The 23054-nt window shown below is 37.4% G+C and overlaps 4 protein-coding genes across 5 annotated transcripts; 2 read left to right on the top strand and 2 right to left on the bottom strand.

Moving 5' to 3' along the window:
* The first annotated feature begins 2084 nt into the window (after positions 1 to 2084).
* LOC145204742 (cysteine sulfinic acid decarboxylase-like) lies at positions 2085 to 11344 on the top strand. Its single transcript, XM_080077337.1, has 10 exons — positions 2085 to 2427; positions 3938 to 4028; positions 4304 to 4410; positions 8552 to 8802; positions 8916 to 9032; positions 9204 to 9268; positions 9359 to 9437; positions 9600 to 9713; positions 10056 to 10196; positions 10607 to 11344. The coding sequence occupies exons 1-10, from the start codon at positions 2130 to 2132 to the stop codon at positions 10877 to 10879; spliced, it is 1536 nt and encodes a 511-aa protein (XP_079933463.1). The 5' UTR covers positions 2085 to 2129; the 3' UTR covers positions 10880 to 11344.
* LOC145204743 (uncharacterized) lies at positions 4902 to 8142 on the bottom strand. The gene is made up of 5 exons (XM_080077338.1): positions 7088 to 8142; positions 6896 to 7031; positions 6503 to 6719; positions 6158 to 6338; positions 4902 to 6061 (listed from the first exon to the last, which is right to left on the bottom strand). Exons 1-5 carry the CDS (start codon positions 7293 to 7295, stop codon positions 5889 to 5891), a joined length of 915 nt encoding a protein of 304 aa, XP_079933464.1. The 5' UTR covers positions 7296 to 8142; the 3' UTR covers positions 4902 to 5888.
* Positions 11345 to 12174: 830 nt separating the features above from the next.
* LOC145204091 (uncharacterized) lies at positions 12175 to 14046 on the top strand. The gene is made up of 3 exons (XM_080076516.1): positions 12175 to 12400; positions 13046 to 13192; positions 13411 to 14046. The coding sequence occupies exons 1-3, from the start codon at positions 12370 to 12372 to the stop codon at positions 13635 to 13637; spliced, it is 405 nt and encodes a 134-aa protein (XP_079932642.1). The 5' UTR covers positions 12175 to 12369; the 3' UTR covers positions 13638 to 14046.
* A 125-nt stretch (positions 14047 to 14171) lies between these two features.
* On the bottom strand, positions 14172 to 22889 carry LOC145204090 (uncharacterized). 2 transcript variants are annotated; one of them, XM_080076515.1, is made up of 7 exons: positions 22778 to 22889; positions 21835 to 21987; positions 21568 to 21755; positions 15828 to 15902; positions 15489 to 15662; positions 15045 to 15280; positions 14172 to 14500 (listed from the first exon to the last, which is right to left on the bottom strand). In XM_080076515.1, exons 4-7 carry the CDS (start codon positions 15840 to 15842, stop codon positions 14371 to 14373), a joined length of 555 nt encoding a protein of 184 aa, XP_079932641.1. In that variant the 5' UTR covers positions 15843 to 15902; positions 21568 to 21755; positions 21835 to 21987; positions 22778 to 22889; the 3' UTR covers positions 14172 to 14370. The 2 variants fall into 2 exon arrangements, with proteins under 2 accessions (XP_079932641.1, XP_079932640.1); XM_080076514.1 differs by having other exon boundaries at positions 21835 to 22889.
* Positions 22890 to 23054: the final 165 nt, after the last annotated feature.

Here is a 23054-nt window from a genome sequence, read left to right as displayed (position 1 = left end):
AGCTGAAAAATATTATCATCGAAAAACAGCACTTTTCGCATCTGCACATTTTTTAGTGTCAAGAGCATTACGTGGTATTTTCTTGCAACCGTGTTTCTTAATCCCGAGTATGCTGTTTATTTATATAAGTCGGTGAAATGTTTTCGTAGGTCCGCGAACGCGTCCAACATATTCGCTTCCAAGATACTAATATCTGTAACCAGCAAAAACAGTCAGAGCTTCGCAATACGCGATGTGGTATCGGTGTACGACCACAGCGTACAGTTTGATATACGGTCCACAGTGGTCCCCGACTTGCGTATTTACACAGACGCACGAAATGAGAAAACTTTGGCAGGAGACCTAAACATATTAACAAACACAGTCGTGTATCGAGGTATGTAATTGTTCTGAAGCAAAATGACGACGAAAAGATTTTTTGAGGCAAAATACATTTCGAAGGAAAAAAAATGCCGAATGTGACATATAATTTATTTTTAATATTTACCAATGGTGAATTTCTGAATTTCAACAGCAAGATTATCCTATAAATAACCTATTTCCGGTGGACAAAACTGACACAAAACAAGGACAAAAGTTAAAAATAGGGATAATTTTAGGATACGGGGTCAGCCATATCTTCTTAAACGTTTTCTATAAAACTGTGTCAGATGTAAAAGACATAACGTTGGTATAATTACCGCCCAAACCAAAGTGTCGTTAAATTAGTTCGAAGTGGGTGGTGTATTGATTGCATTGACGGTGCAAAGAAGGCAGGCTACCGTGCAGGCGAACATATAACCGGGACTTTGCTGGTGAAATCCGTCTGTTTGCGACGGGAAGAGTTCGTTCGCGAGGAAAGCGGTTTCAAATTACTTCCTACATATGGTTTTGCAATAAATTTGGTTGGCACAATTCTACCTTATGTAGCAGAAATGCTGATTTACCTTATATAGCAGAACAAGAGTGTCGCAGTTAGATAATTTGAACCACAAATCTAAATCTGCAGTTTTCAGACGTAGTTTCTATTCTAAAATACGCATTTTACCCCAAACACGTAAAGTAGATTGCGTGTATATTTATTTCTTCAATTAAGAAAAACCGCGCAGTTTATTTGCAGTGATAAAATAGCGAAAGACTTTCTGCTGATGGTAAAATACATGAAAGAATTAAAGTAATATTGTGTCACAGAGAAACACAAAGCAAATCACGTTATTACAGCAGATGTATGCACTATATGTGTGAGCTGGACAGTATAAACTTTGCAAAGGGATTCAGTCACAAACTAAATTTTAAACATACTGAAATGGAATTTTTTGTCTTTAATCGCTAAAGCTCTCTTCGTGGCTACTTTTTCGGTAAAGAAACAGCGAGTTGGCAAAATGTTAAAGAAGCACTGATATATACGCAAGTCAATAGTTTGTGTTCACTGCCGTTTAATTAAAGGGTTACAAAACAGATCAATGGGCGCACAAAAAATAAACACTAAATTTTAGAGACGTATTCGAAATTCAAAAGTCTTTAAAAAACTGACATATGTCTAATGGTACGTCTTTCGTGATATGTTTATTTATTTTCAAAACCGAAAGTCATCTTTGCCAGAAATTTATTTGCCAAGTCACTTTTCCACCTCTTCGCGCATGAGTAACCAAGCGCGCAATGAGGGGGAAGACCCACGTTTCCGGTGGCTGTCGCAAGAAATCTCAGGCTTATGCCCCGGTGAGGCAACCCTTAATTGATATCGTTTGAATTATAGTGGCGTGCGCCTAGTATCTGACTTGGTTAGAAATTAGGTAAGATTGAAAAGCATAGGAAAGATTTGAAATGAAGGCAAGGTAAGGATTTTACTATGAAATGTACAAACTTCTGAGATCAGTGTACCCCCCAACAAACGGTTTATAGACAAATTGGGCTGAATTTTTGTACCTACCACTGTTTTTAATAGCGTTAGCTATCGGCTCATATGTAAGGTTAAAAAGTCTGTTAAGTTAGAAATTTGACATGTGTAAATTGGAAGTAGACTATTTTGCAGGGGAAGAAAATTCACTGATGCAAAAATATGTTTGAAGCCAACTTTTCGTGTCTTGTTAAGGTAACAATGACATATGTTTTGCAATGTTGGTTTTTTAGGAACATTAGATTAAAAAAACATGGCCACAAACGGCTACAGCAATGCGCAATGCAACGGCGATTCGTTGGAGCAGTTAAAACATTTCAAAACAACAAACGGAGTTGTGGACGACGTTGACAAGTTTGTACAAAAAGCACTGGAACTGACCATAAGAGAGGGACTTGAGAAAATAAAGGATCGCAAGACCCCAGTGATAAACTTCAAAACCCCGAACGAACTGGAGAAATGTATTGATCTTAAAGTTTACGATGAACCGGAGAATCATGAAATGTTATTGCAGTTGTGCCAGCAAGTTTTTGACTACAGCGTAAAAACAGGTTTGTTGCGTTAAACTTTCATATTTTTGACAATTCTTTAACGGTTTAGTATACAAAGCTCGTTAAACAACTACAGGAACGTATATATTCATCCAAGAATAGTTCCTAGTGGACTAAAGACGCAAAGTTACAGTTTTTTTGTGTGAGCTGAATAGTCATGTAATAGCTCAATACTTGTATATGCAACGTTTAAGTTGGAGAATATTACAACCACGTTTGTTGCATTGCCATCCCAGGCAGCATACCTCTTGGCGTTGAAAAATGACTTGACATCCAGTTAACCTTGGTATGTTGTGAAAAGATTTCGGCGAAAATAAACAACGTGATAACGGTCACGTAAGCTGGTAAATTTCCAGCTTCTGCTTTCAACTGAAAAGATTGCCTCATCATTCAGACACTTAGACCTCTAAGTGGTGATGCAATCTATTCAGTTATAAGAGACGTAAAAACGGCTGATAAGTGCAAATCATCATGACTGTAAAGACCAAAACACAACAACGCATTTCTCGAAACCGAAATGATTGACCAGAGTGCATCCGGGTTCGTAAACCACGCCATTAAAATTTGCAAGTTGCCCAGTCTGGGAAACAACAAGTAATAAAATGAACGCGTGATTTCTTTCATCATTTCGTTGCTGAACTTCCTTAGTTAACGGTTAAACATGTTCTGCTTTGTAGACCGGCCGGCAACTTAGCAATCACAAAGTCTGTCAGTCAGGGTAGAGCTACTAACACCATAATGAGAATCTACCCCCAAATTTGATTGGGTATATCTCCAAAAATGCTCACGGTTAGGGCTATTAGGGTCAAGGTAAGGTATTAGCACTTAAAATTCAATAAAACTAACCCAAAACATTAGTTATTAATGGAAAAATTTTATGTAAATATTTCCCAACCCAAACCATTTATAGCCGCTAAATAAAAATTCAGCTCTTTACGCCCCCTTGTGAAAGCGAAGTTCTGATTCTCGTTATGGTGTTAGTAGCTCTACCGTCAGTCAGACCTCGCTAAAAGCACACGATAGCGACAAACCCACCACATTCTTATGTATGCACTACCAATATGAATTGTGTGATTCGGTGATTCCCCTCGGCACGATAGGAACAATTTCTGCTTATTGTGAAAAAGTGTAGAGGCCCGAAATAGGGTCCCGAACCCCGCACGAAAGTAATAGCCCAAAACCCGGCCCGGTTTTAAGCAAGTGCAGTGTGTGAAGTTGGGGTGAATTAAGTCCGTATATTTTTAACTTATAAGACCGAACCCGACCCTGAAAGTTCGGCCTGACAAAGTAAACTTGACAGGTCCGTGCGCAAACTAATTTCTAACTAAAGAGATGAAACACCAATTTGCTGCTAACAACCACTCATAACAAAACGTCGTAACCCTACAACAACAAAAACAATTTTCATTGGGCCAAATGGCCGTTTTTTGCAGCGATAAGCATGTTTACTGTATGGTTAGGCAAATCATCACCATATAAGTCGTAATAATGAAGATGTTTCAAATTTCAGGTCACCCACACTTTTTTAACCAACTTTATGCGGGACTTGATCCGTACGGTTTTGTTGGACAAATTATGACCGATGTACTTAACCCATCTATGTAAGTAAAATAACTAGAAAACTAACGCAAAGACTTTTAATAAATATGGACTCTATTTACAAAAAGAAAATCATAATCGACTCATATTGAAATAAAAGCAATCACTGCAGGATATTTTACAGAGTGGTCATCTTTATAGATTATAACTTACTGCCTAAAGTATTTGTATTCACTCTACTTTAAGTAAATTGCGAAAGCATTCTGATCAATATCATTGATTAAAACAAGCATTATCAGTTTGAAAAATTCGTTTAACTCCTGGCTGATTTGTTTAGATACACATATGAAGTCGCTCCAGTTTTTGTTTTAATGGAAAGAGTTTTACTGAAAAAATTTTGCGACATCATTGGATACGAGAACGGAGATGGAACATTTTCACCAGGTAACTACGTGTAAACTTGAGTAGATCAACTATTTAAACCTCAGTATACCTTGGTGAGTACGAAAAAAACAACGTTGCAAACAACTTAATACGCTTTTTATAGCTTTTTCGAGATGCGGTTTTCACAGCTTTTTATCTATTGCGTAATGTAACAGGACCCAGTCAAAAATTTATGTCCGGGCCAAGCATAATTATGTTTGGTAACGCTTGGCAGCCTCACATGGGCGGCACCTGGGTGCCTTGCTTAAGTTGGCATATATGTGTGGCGTATGTTCAACAATGAAACACTTCGAGCTTGGCGCCGAACGTTCCAGTTATGTTTGGTTCATACACGACGCCGTACGCTCGGCCTAAGATAATAACCACGTATGACGGCCCGGTTTTCCGCCATACTAGGTCCTCATTTAAGTATTGTTTGTACCACACATAACCAATCATATATTATCCTTGGCACTGCCAAACTTTGCCGCCTTTCAATATGACACTTCCAATAATATTTCCTGACAATGTATTAAAAAGAAGAACAAAACGAAATATAAAGGACGCCTGGATTTGATGGATGGCCTGGGCAAAGCATAAGACACACAGTTTGAATGTCCTGCGAAAAGCATAAGACACACAGTTTGGATGGCCTGCGAAAAGCATAAGACACACAGTTTGGATGGCTGATGCAAAGCATAAGAGTGATAAGACACACAGTTTAGATGGCCTGTGCAAAGTATAACACACACAGTTAGGATGGCCTGTGCAAAGCATAAGCCACACAGTTTAGATGGCCTGTGCAAAGAATAAGACACACGGTTTAGATGGCCTGTGCAAAGTATAACACACACAGTTAGGATGGCCTGTGCAAAGCATAAGCCACAAAGTTAAGATGGCCTGTGTAAAGCATAAGACACACAGTTTAGATGGCCTGTGCAAAGCATAAGACACACAGTTAAGATGGCCTGTGCAAAGCATAAGCCACACAGTTTAGATGGCCTGTGCAAAGCATAAGCCACACAGTTTAGATGGCCTGTGCAAAGCATAAGACACACAGTTAAGATGGCCTGTGCAAAGCATAAGACACACAGTTTGGATGGCCTGTGCAAAGTATAACACACACAGCTAGGATGGCTGATGCAAAGAATAAGACACACAGTTTAGATGTCCTGTGCAAAGCATAAGCCACACAGTTTAGATGGCCTGTGCAAAGTATAACACACACAGTTAGGATGGCTGATGCAAAGCATAAGAGTGATAAGACACACAGTTTAGATGGCCTGTGCAAAGCATAAGACACACAGTTTGGATGGCCTTTGCTAAGCATAAGACACACAGTTTAGATGGCCTTTGCAAAGCATAAGACACACAGTTAGGAGGGCCGGTACAAAGCATTAGACAAACAGTTTAGATGGCCAGCACATAGCATAGAACACACAATTTGGATGTCTCGGCCAAAAGCATTCTAAGTCACATGGCAGGCATAAAGACAATACTTATGCATCATCGCAAGAGTCAGTGTCAACACCTGGGTTTTCATTTGGCTGTTGGATTTTTACCCATTTCACATGACCGCCATCCCAGTCACCAACCCCTGGAAGGACCCTTTTTACTGCAGTAGCTATTTCCTGGTGACTGGCACCATTATGTCTGGTGTATGGCAGCACATCTAAAAAAAGAAAAAAAAACCTAAAATTCATTGACCTGAATTTTAAAATCCACATCATTGCAATGTTAATTACAACAAAACATAATCATGTCTTACCTATAAAAAAGGCAAACAAAGGATGAGTTTTAAAAGAAATTTTTGTCTGTTTTCTTCCACAACCCAATCCACTCCAGGAAAATTTAAGTGCCAGATTTTTCGTCATGAACAACTTGATGAAGTTGCGTAATGTGCCTTGCAGGCCGTCCATATCAATTACTTTTCCGATTCTTTTCTTGTCCTTCAAGTATGTAAACATGCAATTATAATCAATCATATAAAAATGTTTAAATTGTCATTATTTGGTAGGGCTGGCATAGGTACAAAAACAGATTTTGTTAACATACAACCTGACAATTAAGAGTATTAAATTTTATTTCCATTTTAGGTGAAAATGCAGCTTACATTAATTTGAGTGATCAATTCTACCAGATCTTTTTCATTGTCAGCTGGCTCTGGAAAGATGGTTTCTGTCACAGCTGCACACACTACTTTTTGTTTCAGTATCTCCACAATAGTCTCCAGTTTGTCATCCATCCTTTCCATCTTGGCTATTAGGGATTTATATTCATTACCATTTAAAGGTCTTTGGTTTGGTGGTAATGGCCGTTTAAATGTATTTCTAAACACAAAAGAAATCATTTAAACCATTTGATTTGATTTTTCACAACAACAATTATGATAAAGAAATAATATGTTAAAACAAATGGAATTTTGTACACAACAAAATGCAGTCAACATTAATCCACCAATTAGATGTAACTTAGCAATATTGAGGAGCTAGTGATATATACATACATTTTTTGTGATGAGTCTGTTCTTATTAATGGTGAAATCTTCAATTGATGTGGTTCTTCTTCAATGGATATATCTGAATCAGAGTCCTCCAAATTACTTTGGGTGTATCCTTTTTTGATACATCGGTCATAAATACCTGCAAAGAAAAAATCAAGTAAACCATGCTTGTAACAAATATCTTAATACACTTACTAGCTTGGAAGAGAACAATACAAGGGCATGTGCACCATTCTTCTTCTGCCACAACTTCTTTTTTGGTTAAATCCTGCACATTACAAATCTCTGGTGGCCATTTACATGCATCTGTGCCAACCAACCATCCTTTAGGCACAACATCATTTGTGCCATCAGCATATTTTACGCACACAAAGTTTTTCATTTCGTAGCTTTGTAAAATCATTTGAAACCGTACATAATTTTAATTTTGCAGTAAATTAATAGCAACAAATTTTTCTTTGTATGGCAACATAACACGCTTTCTTATTTCTTGGTTATCTTTTAGCAATTCAAAATCATTTTCATTTATATTCTGGGTCTTTTCGGCAATTATTATAGCTGCTGCTTGTAGTTTTCTTTTCTTCGAAGATTGCTTCCTTCTCCATTTCGAGTTCTTTTTAAGTTGCTGAATGTTTTGTGCGCTGTACCCTTTTCGGGTGGCATCATTAACCTACGTTTTTTAGTCAGATCCAAAATAAACAATATAGTCGTCGTACACTCGTAAACCTCCTTGATTAAAACTTTCCCGCCGCCAAGCAACACGTGATCGCTCTTAGTCCGGATTCAAAACGTTCAAGATTAGCATTAACCAATCACGACAAACAACGTTTCGTAAAGTTCATAGGTCAAATGATTGCGCAAGTATTGTGCAATTTGGGTTCGACTGCGTTTACTTAACAGTTGACATGATTTGTGATATGTGTAATATTTATGTTATTGAAGCCCTGAGTTGTCAAAGATTAGGCGCTAACGAACCGTCACGTCAACTTTAGGCTCGCTAAAGGTACAAAAAGATAATGATCACACATTAATTGCATTACTTTTAATTTTTTAATGTTCACCAATTCAAGTCGTCGTACGAATTGCTTTAAAACTATCGTTTGAAAATGGTGTCAATAATAACATTGTCAACCAAAAGCTTAATATTCTCTCACATACAGCATTTCGCCAGACCCGAACAGGTGTGGCGCCTCACTCTCGGCACCCAAGTATGGCAATTTCTTGCTTAATCTTTTTACGCCAAGTGTAATTATACCACATTTGCCATTTTAGGTCCTAGTATGGCGAAACCATGTAAGACCCATAGATATAAATATGGCGTATGTTCTGTTAAGTATGAATCGGCCGATCCTGGCATAAACGATAGATAAACGAGTGTTGGTCGGGTATGGCCCGGGCGTTAGGTGTAGAAAATTTTTGACTGGGGAGGGTGTTGTACAAAGACCACGATACAATGGTTAGTATAAGAAACCCTTCCTATTATTCTCGTAATAAGCGCGCCACTAAGTTCAAGGAGAACCATGCCCAGTGCCGGATTAAGGGTCTGCTGGCCTGTAGGCACATTTTATAAGTGGCCCGAAAATCACGGTTGCCAAAAATAACTCGCATAAACGTGTGTTGACCTCTAAAAATCCCCAAGGTATTTTTGATTGTTTACAGGAGGTTCTTATTCCAACATGCTCGGACTCAACCTAGCACGTTTCAGTAAATTTCCGCAAGTAAAAGAGAAAGGAATGAGAAACTTACCCCGCATGGTAGCGCTAACGAGCTCGCATTGTCATTATTCCAACAAGAAAAACGCTTCATTGATGGGTATCGGAACCGACGACCTTATTGCTGTTAACACTGATGAGCGGGGACGTATGGATTCAGCGGATCTCGAGCGCCGAATAGTGGCAGCAAAGAACGAGGTTAGTATAATTTTTTATTCATTAGAAAGAATCTTGAAATCTTGGAACACGTAAAACACGTAAAATAGTGAAGTTTTGATTTTATAAACCATTTTTGTTTTTGCTTTTTCAAGGGAGCTGTTCCTATTGCTGTAATAGCGACCGCAGGAACAACCGTCCTTGGTGCTTTCGATCCACTTAATGAAATCGCAGACATTTGTCAAAAATATGGAATATGGCTTCATGTGGATGTAAGACGGTGGATAAAGTCTTGTTTTTTTTTCAGTTTACAAAACTACAGTTATATTGGTAGTAAAATAAAAGTGCAAAAATCCAGGTATTTGTGCCAATGTAATTTCGCACAAAATGTCGTCGTTAGGAAATCTTTGACTTTCGCGTTAACGACTTTGATATATTTGCAGGCAGCTTGGGGAGGTGGAGTAATGATTACCGACAAGCACCGGCATCTATGTGACGGAATTCATAGGTATAATTAACAACTTATATTTAATACTATCATATGAATACAAAAATTTAAAGCTGACGTGGTGTCAAATCATGTTAATTTTTTTAACAGGTCTGATTCCGTTACGTGGAATCCGCACAAAATGATGATGGCACCATTGCAATGTTGCGTTTTTGTAACCAAACACCCGGTAAGATATATAAGCGCAAAACAATACATAAATATAAATATAAAAATGCAATACTTAGCAACCAATGCTTGAATTTGCCTGGTAGTCATGATGCGTTGTTTTACCCTCGGTTTTGTCGATTTAATGTTAAGCAATGTTTAATATTTTTTCTAATCTTTTCAGCACATTCTGAAAGAGTGTCACTCTATTCACGTTCCCTATCTGTTTCAACAAGACAAGACGCTCTACAGCTCTGAATTTGATGTTGGCAGCAAAGTGATTCAGTGTGGACGAAAGGTATAAAGTTTAGGCTTATTTCCACCAAAGCTAGCCCAAAGTCAAAACGATGCATCACCAGGCCGAATATTAAAAAAAACTGCATTTAGAAGTAAAATAAAGCGGGTGCAATTTACGAAACTACACAAACTAAATGTAGCTATTGTTTAAAAAGCAAATGCTGCTGGGTGCAATGTTTTTTGAACCTCGATTCGAAAATCAAAAGTCCCAAATGTGTCTTTTTTGCATATTTCTGTTAAAACGTTTTTAGGGTAATTAGCAAATACAAGACGATTAACTGTTATCTGAATCAATTGCTAAATTGATGTGTGCGAGTTTAACACTTTCTGCTATCTTTTACAGGTTGATGCTTTAAAACTGTGGCTGATGTGGAAAGCTCGGGGAACAAACGGTTTAAAGCGAAGAGTAGAAAAGGCATTTGAAAACGCGAGATATTTGTCCGAGCTCGTCCGCAAAAGAGAAGGCTTTAAACTAGTAATGGAGGTAAAAATTCTAAGAAAAAAATATGGCAACAGTTTAAAGTGAAAAAAATTGCCTTGTGCCCAAAGTTAGCACACCAACCACCTTTCTGTTCAAATTTTAACAGATTTTGTTATTTCGATATTCCAAATTGAATCTATTGTTTACACTCAACGCACGTATGTTAAAACTTCGTTTTGCTCAACCGGCAATTGAAACAACTCATCCGATGTTTTGACGTTCGATCCGTTGTTTCTTCAACAGGGTAAGGGTTCAATTGCCGGTTAAGCAAAAGGATAGTCTATAAAATATGCCAACAACACTATACTTAACGATATATATTTTCACTTAAGTTTCCACTTAACTGTATAGTACGAACGATATTTTTCAATTGGAATATTACCATTTATAACTCCTTGTAAATATGTGTTTAGCCGGAATGCACAAACGTTTGTTTCTGGTACCTGCCGAAGCGCTTGCGCAACACCAAGTGGAATCTTAACAACGAGGAGTTTTGCCGCGAGGTGGCAGCAATTCCACCCAGGATTAAAGAACGTATGACAGAGCGAGGGTCAATGTTAGTGGGATATCAACCGCTTGGAAATCTGCCTAACTTCTTCCGTATGATTGTCATAAACGACCAAGTTGAACGTAGTGATATGGAGTTTGTTGTGAATGAAATTGACGAAATGGGGAAGGACCTATAGGGGATTTGGTACCCATGGTAAAAATGATGTTAATTAAAAAGAAAAATCGTGACAAATGTTTTGAAAAATTTTATTTTATTTTAAATTTTATTTTAATTTTAAATATTGTTGATATGCAAACAGCAAACTATGTATAGCAATATCGGTGTTACGCGTTTTTTTTTGGAAAGGAGATTTGTGGTCTTTATTTATGAAAGGAGTTTAACTTAAAAAATGAGCTTGAGTTTGCCAGTGTCGTATATTGTTTACCTCTCGTTGTTTCGTTTTGATAATCCATTTTCGTATTATTATGTCTACATTTAAATAAATATGTACACAACAAAGCCAAGCATCGATAACTGAATCATGGTTTGGCTAAAAACATCTGTTGGGCACTGTTTTTGATATTGCTTAGCTTTTTATATCGTTGTCAGGGCAAGTGCAGTGTTGTATAAGCGACAAATATATGTATGTTAACACTCTCAACTTTTCAGCCCCGATTATGTTAGGTTTGAATAGTTTGGGATAAAACCAGGGGCCGGCAACCTTTCAGGCGACGAGTGCCAATTTACTTGTTGTTTCCGTGTGTTAATGACCTCGCGTGCCAACGTTTTTCAAAATAATAGTGGTTCGTGGCAGCAGATATCGATAATAAAGAGAAAGCAGAGTGTTTTGTTCATGAAAGGGTGAATGTTAAGACAATTGCATGATAAATACTATAAACTAGCAGTGTAACAGGTTAAATTGTTACTACAATATAAACAGGCAAATCGGTTGGCCTGCCATGAAAAACCACTTAGCGTGCCAACCTTGGCATGCGAGCCAGGGGTTGCCAACCCCTGGATTAAACCATGGGTGTATAAATGAAACGTCGTATAGCGCAATAGCAAGATAGTTGTAACTGTAATATTGGTGCACGAGGGGCTAAAGAAACTAAAGTAAAAAAATATTTGTTTCAGTTGAGGGTTTTTACACAGTTGCCGTTCACAATTGACTTACAAAATAATCTGCCAATTGTAGTTTAAAATGCATAATTTGTAAATGTTTTGCACACCAAAATTTTTCAAGAATAAATGACCTCAACGAACTTGGAAACGCAACATAAACCATAATCTCTACGATCAATCCCTTACAAATAGAAAGGCCTATGTTAACACACATTTCTACAAGTTATAACATACTTGGTACACTTGATTGCAACTGCAAGTGTGTTAACATACGTCTTCCCTTCATATGCAATTTATCGCGCAAATAGCCAAGTAGCCTGAAGCTATGAAACGTAACGACCAGTCTTACCTCTTCAAGTTAGAGTCAAGCTTATAGCTAGAAGCTATACTTTGTCAAGACAGAACTGAAGATGTTAATTTCGCAATGTTGATTCGTGAAGTTTGAAGTTAACATTTCGGCGTTTTGTCAGGTTTCTGTTTAAATCTGGATTTATCTGCAAAACAATATTTCAAGTGAATAGTTTTGCTGGACTTTTCAACGGGTTTTTGCGAAGCCTAAACTTCATGGAAACAAAGCATTTAATCTGCTTCTTCGGTAAGTCAAGATTAAAGTCGTACGCATATTTTAAAGTGACTTTCTCCTAACTTTGTTCGGGTAAATCGGGTTTGCACGACGATAATCGACCTGTGGTGGAAAATAAATACCGGTGGTTTTACATAGTGACGTCAATCCTTTACGGTATCTACCGCTTTTGTCTTTTAGTGTGAATTAATAATATTTTCTTAATATAGCGGCCGGTGCATTGTGTGCATATGTGACCCATTTTAACCGTTAAGGAATGTGCCTTTTGATGGTAAATATGACGTTTTAGCAGGTCAGAAAAACAACCATTCATCACCCAACTATTTAAAAAAAGGACAGAAAATAACCAAAAACGCATGAAATAAAATAAGCCACAAATTCAGAACTTTGGGATGTTAATATTTTGAGATAAGTATTTGAGACAAAAAAATGCACAACTGGAAAGCTACTGATATATTTTTCCCCTGTTATGCACAAATGATCTTAGTGACATATGAAACAAATTTGTGCAACAAGCAATGCACATAACTATTGTATCAAGTTCAAAATCCTACCTAAAAAACCCTTAATATAACTTAAGTGTGACCAAAAGCCCCGCAAATATGTTTATGACCCCACATCCGCTAATAATCAATAAAAACAATGTTATGTTTACAGCACTACTAATACAGCAAGCGGTGGGGTATAAGAATTGTTATTACTGCTATTCGCGAAATCTTGGTTACTGCGCGAAAAAGGAGCTTCAAATTCATAAGGAGCACTGTCCACATTCAGAAGCAAGCCGATGTTATACTATCAGTTCAGGTTAATACAACAACAAATAACAAAAGTGAATGCCCAGCGCAAAGAAGGTTAAGAAAAATAGACTTAAAAAGTAGTTTTTTTCAGTGTAAACCAGTAATCGCCAAACTATTTTTACTGGCCTAATATTAGGAAGTAGCACTATAAATGTAAGAAATACTCTACTAAACTATTATGTTTGACCAATTTTTAAATGGTAATTTACTTTTTTTGCCTTTCAGTCACAGTGCATTCGGGGAACGGTCGCACTTTGATCAAATATTGCAACAACACAATCAGCACGTGTGAAAGTTTGAACCACAAAAAACATGGGGATGAGTTACTGTTGTGCTGCAGTTCTTGCGACAGCGGAGGCAACAGCTGCGGATATTTCAAACCATCTATAACCTTGGCTACATTAATCGCCATAGCACTAACTGTTTTACTTGCATTTGGGCACTTAAAATAGTAAAAACTGTTTTGTTGTTTTTTGTTCATTGTATTTTTTGACAATTTATGATTTTATGCTTCATTATACTGTGGCCATTATGAATGCAAGTGATGCAAAAAAGAATGAATTTGGCACGCCATCGCGGACTAATTTTACTTGTTTTTGTTTGTATACACTTTTGCCTGACGTATACATTCAGCTTTGCATAATTTCTAGCGCACGAGATAAGCAAAGACACGTTTCGACTTCACGTCTGTTCAATGTGCGGTGACTATACCGTTAATTGTTTATTTGCAGTAACCGCATTCAGGAAATTTACTCATAACACCGCGCTTTTACTTTATTTATTTTATGTCACGAAAAACTCACTATTACCGATTTCCTATGGAAATTAAAGACGTGTGATGTCATAGACATGCTTGCAACGCTTTTTTGGTGTGAATGCTGAAAAAAACTGGTAAATGTATAGTGCTGTGTTGCAAGAGCGTTTTGCAAGCAAAATTTGACATATTTTAACAGGTACGAATTGCTTGTACCCCGAAGCAAAACAAATTTGATCCTCGATTTTGGTTTTTATTTCATTATCTGGGCGCAAATGGGCACAGGAAAAACGGTAGCAACGTAAGGAAATTAACAACAAAAACACACAGTTTAAAGATAATAACAAAAACAAAAACAATAAAACATTATGGTACGGACGAAAATAAAACAAATCAATCTCTGTGTAAAGTAAAAAGCAAAAAAAGAAGAATTATTTTCCAACAAAAGACATCGGTCCTTGGCAAGGAATTTTCGTGTTTTTCATGTAAACCTTGTACTGGCATGTTTGCCTGTTAAGCACAGCTTGACAAAAAGAAGGTATGCTGACCGGACGACCAACCCTGTAAAGTAGATGAAGGTTTTGTAAGTACTTGCAGAAACAAGCATTGGCAAATACACTGCGATGTAAAAACTTGTTATCGTGACGTATACAGCTGGACTGTACATGTTATGTACCATTTAGTACCTAGTAAATCGGGTTCAACAAACCAAGTAATGTCAAGGAAAGATTACCTGGTCACTTTGATAAACAAAAAAGGTATGTGTTTATCGGTTTCATAATACGAGGCTAGTTGTGCGGCAAAATGACAAGCCAAGCCTTATCAGTTAAATACAAGTCAGGTACAAAAAGTGCTGATTAGGCTTTACACACATGCTGCCCAAACAAAGCTTGCGCTAAGTGGGAACTTCAGCAAGCAACTGCTGATTTGCGCTTCGTTTAAAACCAAATGAGAAAAAAGAATTGCCAATTTATCGCGCAATGGCAACGCAAAGCGAAGATAGTCTAATCTGTGCGCGTGGTTTTGAGAATAGGTTTCGGCAAAAATAAGCATATTTTGTATTTTATATTTCATAAAGGTAACACTAGGATTTGTTTTTACTTACGTGCAACAACCCATTGTCGTCGCCATGGTAACGTAATTGACGAATCGGAATGAAGGCATGGTGTCAGCATAGAAATCAAAACTGACGGGAGGGCATTTAAAGTTGACTGCTGCCTCTTGAGAAATGAAGGTTTCATGAAACAGTCCATTGTCATTTTCCGAATCCGTTTCAAATTGAGCGGTGATCTTTGATTTTTTCACTGATTTAATGCGAGGTAGCAATTCGAGACAAAGTTTCTGCAAAAGAATATTTAAAAAATGATTCCCTAATTTGACTTCTATTGTTAAGTGATGAAAATATATTCAAGTTGGTTTTTGACCAAATTTATAGGCACATAATGTTCATTAAAGGCAAAATATCCTTGATTCAATATGCACAATTTTTGATTGATTTTTCTGCTTAATACAATAAAAACACAAAAAAACTGGGTGTTAGGCTACTTACCACGTTTTGTTTCTGTTCTGTGCAGTCGCATCTGGTACATTGTGGGGTTACCCAGTTTTCACCAGCTTTGTATGTTTTATTGGTTTCAACATCGAAACAAGTGTTGGATAAATAACACGCGCTTTCGGCAAGACTGACATAACATGCGACCAACAAAGTGGCACTTGCGAATATCTGAAAAACAAAAAACTTTTTGAAAAATGATGTTACCGTAATGAAAGAATGGAAGTATTTAAAGTGATAAGTTGAACAAGACAAGCAGATAAATTGAAAGCATAAGTTAAGTCACAAAATAAAAACTGTTACAGTCACAAAATGCAAACAGTTTAGTTAACTTACCGTGATAGTGTTCATTCTCTTGGTTTGAAATAAGTTTTTTGATAAGTTCAAAATTTAGAAACTAAGCCTTATAATCTAGAGAAACACAAAAAAATTAGTACATAGCTGAAACGGTTTGCAAAATAACACCAAAATTTAAACAATTAACAGAACAGCTGTAGATCTATAGATCTCGTTTGGACTGCATCAGTGACCCAATCACGACATATATACCCTTCAAACGGTGGCCCACACCCACACAAACACCTTTCAGGACCAGGCGGCGTCGTGGACGGCCCCGGACGAGCCCACGCTAGGCCTTTTGCACCAGCTGGTACCACAAACATAACGCTGCACCTTCTTATCGGTAAATACAAGGTCCAAATTAAGACCAAGCCCTGTCGAGAGTGATCCAACCATCCCACACGCCTCGTATTTATGCCGCTCGCGCTCAAGAAGAAAGCATACTGTGACGTAACAGTTTCATGGCGTAGTGCTAAAAATCGCGGCACGTGTGAGACCGCGCACTGGAAATAGCACCGTGAAGTTTTTATGCCGCGAATTCTTGGTGACGCGTTGCAGATGAGACAACGACATTTTTATTTTTGTCATTATTTACATTATCGTGCAGTTTTCAGCCACAGAATGCGGTTTAATCGTGAAATTTGTACCGTACGTTCGCAAATTGGTCTGCTTCTATAACTGAACAATCCAAATTAAGATATTAAGTAACCAAGGAAATTTTGCCAACAAATGCAAAGTGTTTTTTATCGGCGACATATTTGGTCGTTCGCACATTCGGTCATTGGTGCACGAACAAAATAATCGCATTCCAAATTACTTTTCATGCAAATACTCAAGCATTATGAAGAATGCTACCAATATAAAGTCAGAAGGGCAACATATGACAGTGATGGTATTTATTTCTCCAATCATTTCTCGATAATGTCCCAAACTATTACAAGCAAAGTTTTTAAAGCTCGTACAACCGTCACATGTGAAATGGAAAGACATACTCCACAAACGTGCGGTATAGAATAATTTATGACCATAATTTCAATACCGTGTAACGTAAGGCATGCTACGACAAGATTTAAATAAAATCAGAATACATCTCTACCTGTAATGTCGGGTGGATGTTGCACGTAAAATGTGATAACAACAGATTTAGCGGTTAACGTGCAAACACACCTTACAGAAAAGAGACTTTAACGTCGCCGCGCGTTTCCAAAAATAACCCGGGCTGCAATTAAGATAAAACACAGGCCACGGCTAAATCCGGTACTTGCAAATATAAGATAATTATAAGTGTATGCGTTCACGGCCAAAGCTCTCTCGAATTAGTTGTCGAGAAAAGGTTTGTGGTTCTACTTAGGGCTGAAATTAGGTACTATCTTTGAATCGCTTTCAACTTTTTGCGCGGCTCGTTTTCTTATCGCTAATCAGAAACTTATTATTGAACGAAAGCGCCAAATTAAACCCGAGGAGATTTTTCTATTTGAGATAATCATTGTTTAAAGGCACTAATACTTGGAAAAAAATTACACGTATATGTTATGTATGTGGCTGAAACAGGTCAAAAACACGGTACAAATTTCAGCTCTGGTAAATTCCACCTAAGCAGCCTATAGGAAACTGACCTGACCAAACTTAGATAACAATCAAGTTTTTGACACTTTATATAGCTATAATTCTGATTATGATTTTTGTGAGTGGCGCAAAAACTCCCCGATCGCATTGCTAATCCATGTGCAACGAAAACAATGTAAATTTGATCTTTAGGCAATGTGACGTGACAATCTCCTACGTCATAGTGGTTAAATAATCATCACTTGATAAGAGGATTGTATTTGACAAAAGGTGAATTGTGATTTGCACTATTAGCAAACAAACATATCAGCAATACAATGCGATTGTGGCAAAATTAAATTTGGATGCTGCCCAAGACCGGACAGGATTTAAACTCATGTAGTTTAGGTATTTCACGTGCATTGGTAACCAAACGTTCGAACTTACATGTTATCTGTGTTAGCTTAATTCGAAATTGCAATAAACAATGTAAATCGGAAGAGGGTATTTAATCTTTGTAGCAGTAACATAGGATTATTAAGAGTATTTTGGGAAACACGCTTACACACAAAACCAAACACACTCCATGACATATCGTGGAAACACAAATCAATTTTCTACCACAGTGGTCTTCGATACCAGAAAATTGAAATTCCTGTGTCATTTTTTCGCACCAAAAGCATAACAATTCCGCAATGTTAAATACGTCTGCAAATCCACATTCCAGCAAATGTTGGTACACTAATACTGGTTTTGCTCAGATGATTTAAAAAGGTTAAAATTTTGACTGAATTGCGCTTTATCTCAGTTAAATGTACTTGGAATCGGATTAATTCCGCTTAAGGTCGTGGCTGCAAGTATCATACGGCAAATCAAGCAAAAACGGCTACAATACACAAAGGAAACATTCCTGGCATTTTAACACAACGTATTATGTCACTTTTGTTTCACTGGGCAATGCTGCCGAAATTTTTGACATTCTTTAGATTTTTTTTTGCTTTCGGCACAAGTACAGAAATAGTCGAAAACGAGTTACAACGTTTGGTTACTCCCTAACATGGGGGGAGAAAGTATTAGTGTCTGACACAAGAATAACATTTCATCACCAAGCCGCGCCTGTGTCACTAAATATTTATACAACTGATTGGCGTGCCCGGTTCGCTAACCTTTGGGAACAAAGAATATTTGTTTCTGTTTAGCAGCCGCATTTCCTTTCAATATACTTTCTCTTTCATAGGGTTACTTTTTATGGGAATGAATCATTTCGGGTCTAACCGTCTCAACGTCTGCATAATGAATGACTGCGTCTTTCTGCGTCGTAAAGATATTATCGGCACTAAACATAGGATTATATTGATAGCAATTCGGCTTAGCGTGTCCCTGCCAATTTACCCTAAAGGTATTTGAAAACATTTTAGCATTTAAATATAATTACAGGACAAGCAATGCACCAATCCTTTTTAGGTAGCTAGATCGAATTCAACGTATACGGTGGTATTTGTAGTTGAGTGTCATTTCTATGCGTTTAACAGTTAGAAAACTAAATACATTCTACGAAAAATATCGAATCAACTTCCCCACTTAAAGACTTTCTGCAGCCAGATCTCTATACATAACTATGGAGAGCTTTCGAACAACCCACTGTAAAGTTGGCATGTAACTGACAACGCATCTCAGCGATCCGTTAAATAAGACGTAAAATATTAAATTAACAGCAAAGTATTGAACATACAACTGGGTTCAATACTAACCTTAATGTGACGCGACACTCTAGCAGTAAATGAAGCAACTCAGACAAGTAGGGCGAATTAATAGACATGTTTATCGTCTATAAATATTTGCGTGTCCTTTAGAAACTAATGAGCGTCATTAGAAATCGTCGCAACCTACGATGTGAAGCATTGCAACGTGTTCACGTACTTCAAGCAGGAAACTAAATAGAAGGCGGGCCGTTTTACCTTTCGCACGACAACATTGTGTTGGACCTATTGCACAAGTTCATTTTCATTGGTAGTAACTAGTAAGACCAATATTCGAACACTACAAATGCCTGTAAGTTTAAATGCACTATTCAGCTGGATCGCGACCAAGCTGGTAGGTTTGTGACGTCAGAAGCTACATAAATTCTTTATTCGTGACGTAAAAATTTGCTGATTGCGGCACGTTTCCAAGCAAACGGTACGTCACATTTCCACGAGTGGTACGCAGCGTTACGCGTTTTCAACACGAAAACAAAGGTTGTTTGCGTGCAACAGACATTTAAGCTTTTGCATTGGTCAACTATATTTGGTAAAAGGAATTCGAATACCTCTGCGGTTTCAATTTCGTAAGGTTAAGTCTTTAAAATTTGATGTGCACGCGAGACGTAAGCGGTTTTGAAGGCAATATTTATATCTCATTATTTGCGCGCGCAGTTAAATACAGGTTCCCACAGCCCACAGCAAACGCAATATACGAAAAACATGAAACCGTTAATAATATTCGATTCCGTAATTAAAAAGTTATGTGGTGAAATGAAACGCAAGATTTGAGTGCCTCAATTGATGTGAGATCTTTTGGAAACCCGTTATACACGGCATCGTGCGCTTCATAAGTGAAATTGCTTAACAGCATGCAAGGATCAACAACACATTTTTCTTTGGTAATCGACTAAATTTACTTTTGTTAAGAACTATAGGTACTTGCGTATATGACAGACGTTGTTGTAAGTGTCTTGCCAGCCTTCAGACAAAACGGCAAAATTTTGTAATTATAAGACACCATTAAATGCCAGACAACAATAAACCAATAAAGTGCAACGGAGGACAAGATGACTACCTCAAAGTTGCAAAAACAACCAGGGCCACTATAACAAACGCTATACAAATGGGGCGTATAATATTTGCATTTTCTGTACTGTCACTACATTGCACAGATACTGGCAGAATTTTCTGGTATTTAAAAGTTAAGTGGCGACATGCCATAGTAATGAAGGGGATTTTTACTGCCACTTACTATAGACATGTTTAAGTGTGTGTGGGTGAAATTACAAAACTTACAAAGTGTTTTCTGTCAAAAGTATTTCCGAATATGTCAAAATATTCCTCTTACATAATAGCTTAATATTAATCTAATTAACATGTCAATTCAATGATTGGAATTAGACGTGCACTTGAGGCGAGCATTTTAATTGTAATTACAAAGCAATTAAACGGAATATTTGCGGACTCATTTCTAAACGGCTTAAAAGTCGTTTACTTGAGATTGACAATCCATTTTTGGCGACCAAACCTTATTTGGGAAATGCAATACATCAATGCTAGACAGACAGCAAAGAAAACATAATGACAGATATTTAAATACAACTTAATGTTTTGGATCATGTTGCTTTTTTACACGCATTTAGCTAAGTCAAAGATCATTACAAGTTGCGAAAATGATTTAAATACAAACACTAACGTAGAATAGGCCTACCATATTTCCATCCCCAGAAAGGAGGACACATTGTTGAAACAACATGAAAACAATACTTTAAGGCCTCCCAAAAATAAAAGCTTCAGAAGTTAGACGGTATACAATAGTTTTTGGATAAAGCTTAACGTTTATCATCACAACACTAAAATAAGCTTGTATTTTCAAAATGGAAAACCTGTATTCTTTAAAAATTAAGCTGAAGATGTATATTTGGCTGCTTTCAAAGGCATAATTGTCACATATGTATTTGATAAATCAGAAATTCCTTAAAAAGGAGGACATTTGGGCATTTTTTCTTGTCCTCGGAGGACAACTTGTTTTTGTTAAAAAGGAGGATGCACTCCAAAAAGAGGACGTAATGTAGCATGTATCCAAGTTTAATCGCCAAAATTTACTTTTTGAAAAGATTTAAGCAGATCTGTTGGTTTTCTGTCTGATCATTAGGATTCGTTTTTTTGTTAATAGTAATCCTTGACAGTATTTTTTGCGGTTTGGGATTGAGCCATGAATTGCAAAAAATCGAGTTGTGTTAGTTAGTCATTGTAATAGTTGTGCAACTTTATTCGAAAAACGTATTAACGCGGTACGTGATTTCCTGTGAACATCTTTTTGACCATCCGACTACGGAAATTAAAACCCCTGAGTCATTCCTCCTTTAAATAAATCGACGTAGTGTCGGTGCGTGGGCTGATGTGGCAAAAAACTTTGCCTAAAAAAACGAAAGGAAACATGCACTTACCATTTATTTTGTCGGAAACTCCTTGTCTCTCTATTTAGCAAACCCATAGTGGTGGGTAAAAAGCAAGAGCGATCTTTGGTAGGTGCCGATCATTTTCTATTCTTATTACTGGACAGTCCATTTTAAATCCGCCCAGTTCGTAGGCTACGTGAGAAAACCGATCATTGTACTTGCTGTAATGACACGACCTGTCACAAAAACGCCCGTTAAGGATGATTGACATACTGGGACAAGTAGGCTATCACAACAATGGAAAACAAGTCTTACCTGCAGATTGCGCAATCCATGTACTTTAGGTACTTTCACCGCAATTTGTAGAGTTTGCCAACTTTCTACAACTTGTTTGTCATCCGGTCATCGAGATACGCGCCACCAATTAGTATAAGCCACTTGATGCGTTACGTGCCCACACACATGTGTCTAATTTTAGCGGGTTGTGAACATCAGGTTATCACCAGTTGTTTTTAATGCACCGGAATTCATATACTAGATTGCACTACGATACAGCCTTAACAGAGTTGTAAGTCGAACTGAAAATGGGCGGGAGCCCGAAAATACGAGCCCGAAACCCGGTCAGAGTCCGTTTTTTTTAAGTCCATAATAGGCCAGAAAGTACAGGTAAATAAAAACAATGTCGAGTGTGGGGTGAGGTCCGAATCAAGTCCGTTTTATTGAAACTAATACCCAAACCCGGCCGGAGTTCGAACCCGAGCCTACATAAATGTATCGTTTCGGGTTAAATAAAAACTGTCAGGAATAACAAGTGTACACGAAAGGCTGACGGTGTCTGTGCAAAATCTGATAGTTGTGTGGTACTACTGTTATTTCGAGGGTTTCATTTTTGTTGGTATGAACCTTGGATGTCCCATTGACACGACACAAAATGCCGCATGTCCACTTTTGTCTTTTATGACCAGAATGACTTTTATTATTGTACCATGCTAACTCTTTACTCCCACTACGTGGTTGTACTGCATACCTTTCAAGCAACGTTGTGTGGCTTGCAAGTTGCAAAAAAACAAATTGCAGAACAATAACAGTATGTTATTGTTTCCACGGCAACTAGCGATTAAAAACTGTAATAATTGTCGCCAAAAAACATGATGCTTAGTTTTTGACAACTACGTAATTTTAAACAAGCAATTAGTGAAAAATATGTAAGTTGCACAACGTTAAAAGCATTGGTGTACTGCAAGACACTAGTTCTTACTTCTTTATTATGGGATTTTCCGGCAAACAGCAGCTGCGGGGACAGTTGAAATCGGCATCCATTATTCAGACATTTTGGGAGAAACGACTTGGCCCTTGCCGCTTCTGAATCCACGTGACAAAAAACATCCACAATGCACTTCAGTTTTTTACAATGTAAGATGAGCGCAAACTACTATTTATATTTTTGTATTTGTTGTGATGTTGAAATCAAGTTGTATAATGTTAAATTAAGATACGGTAAGTTTTTTTAAATATTTTTAGTGTTGCAGGATAGA

Source organism: Phallusia mammillata, chromosome 8 (genome assembly GCF_965637545.1).
Source record: "Phallusia mammillata chromosome 8, kaPhaMamm4.hap1.1, whole genome shotgun sequence".
Lineage (NCBI taxonomy): Eukaryota > Metazoa > Chordata > Ascidiacea > Phlebobranchia > Ascidiidae > Phallusia > Phallusia mammillata.
The sequence above is the reverse complement of the archived record's forward strand: the minus strand, read 5'-3'. Positions and strand labels throughout refer to the sequence as shown.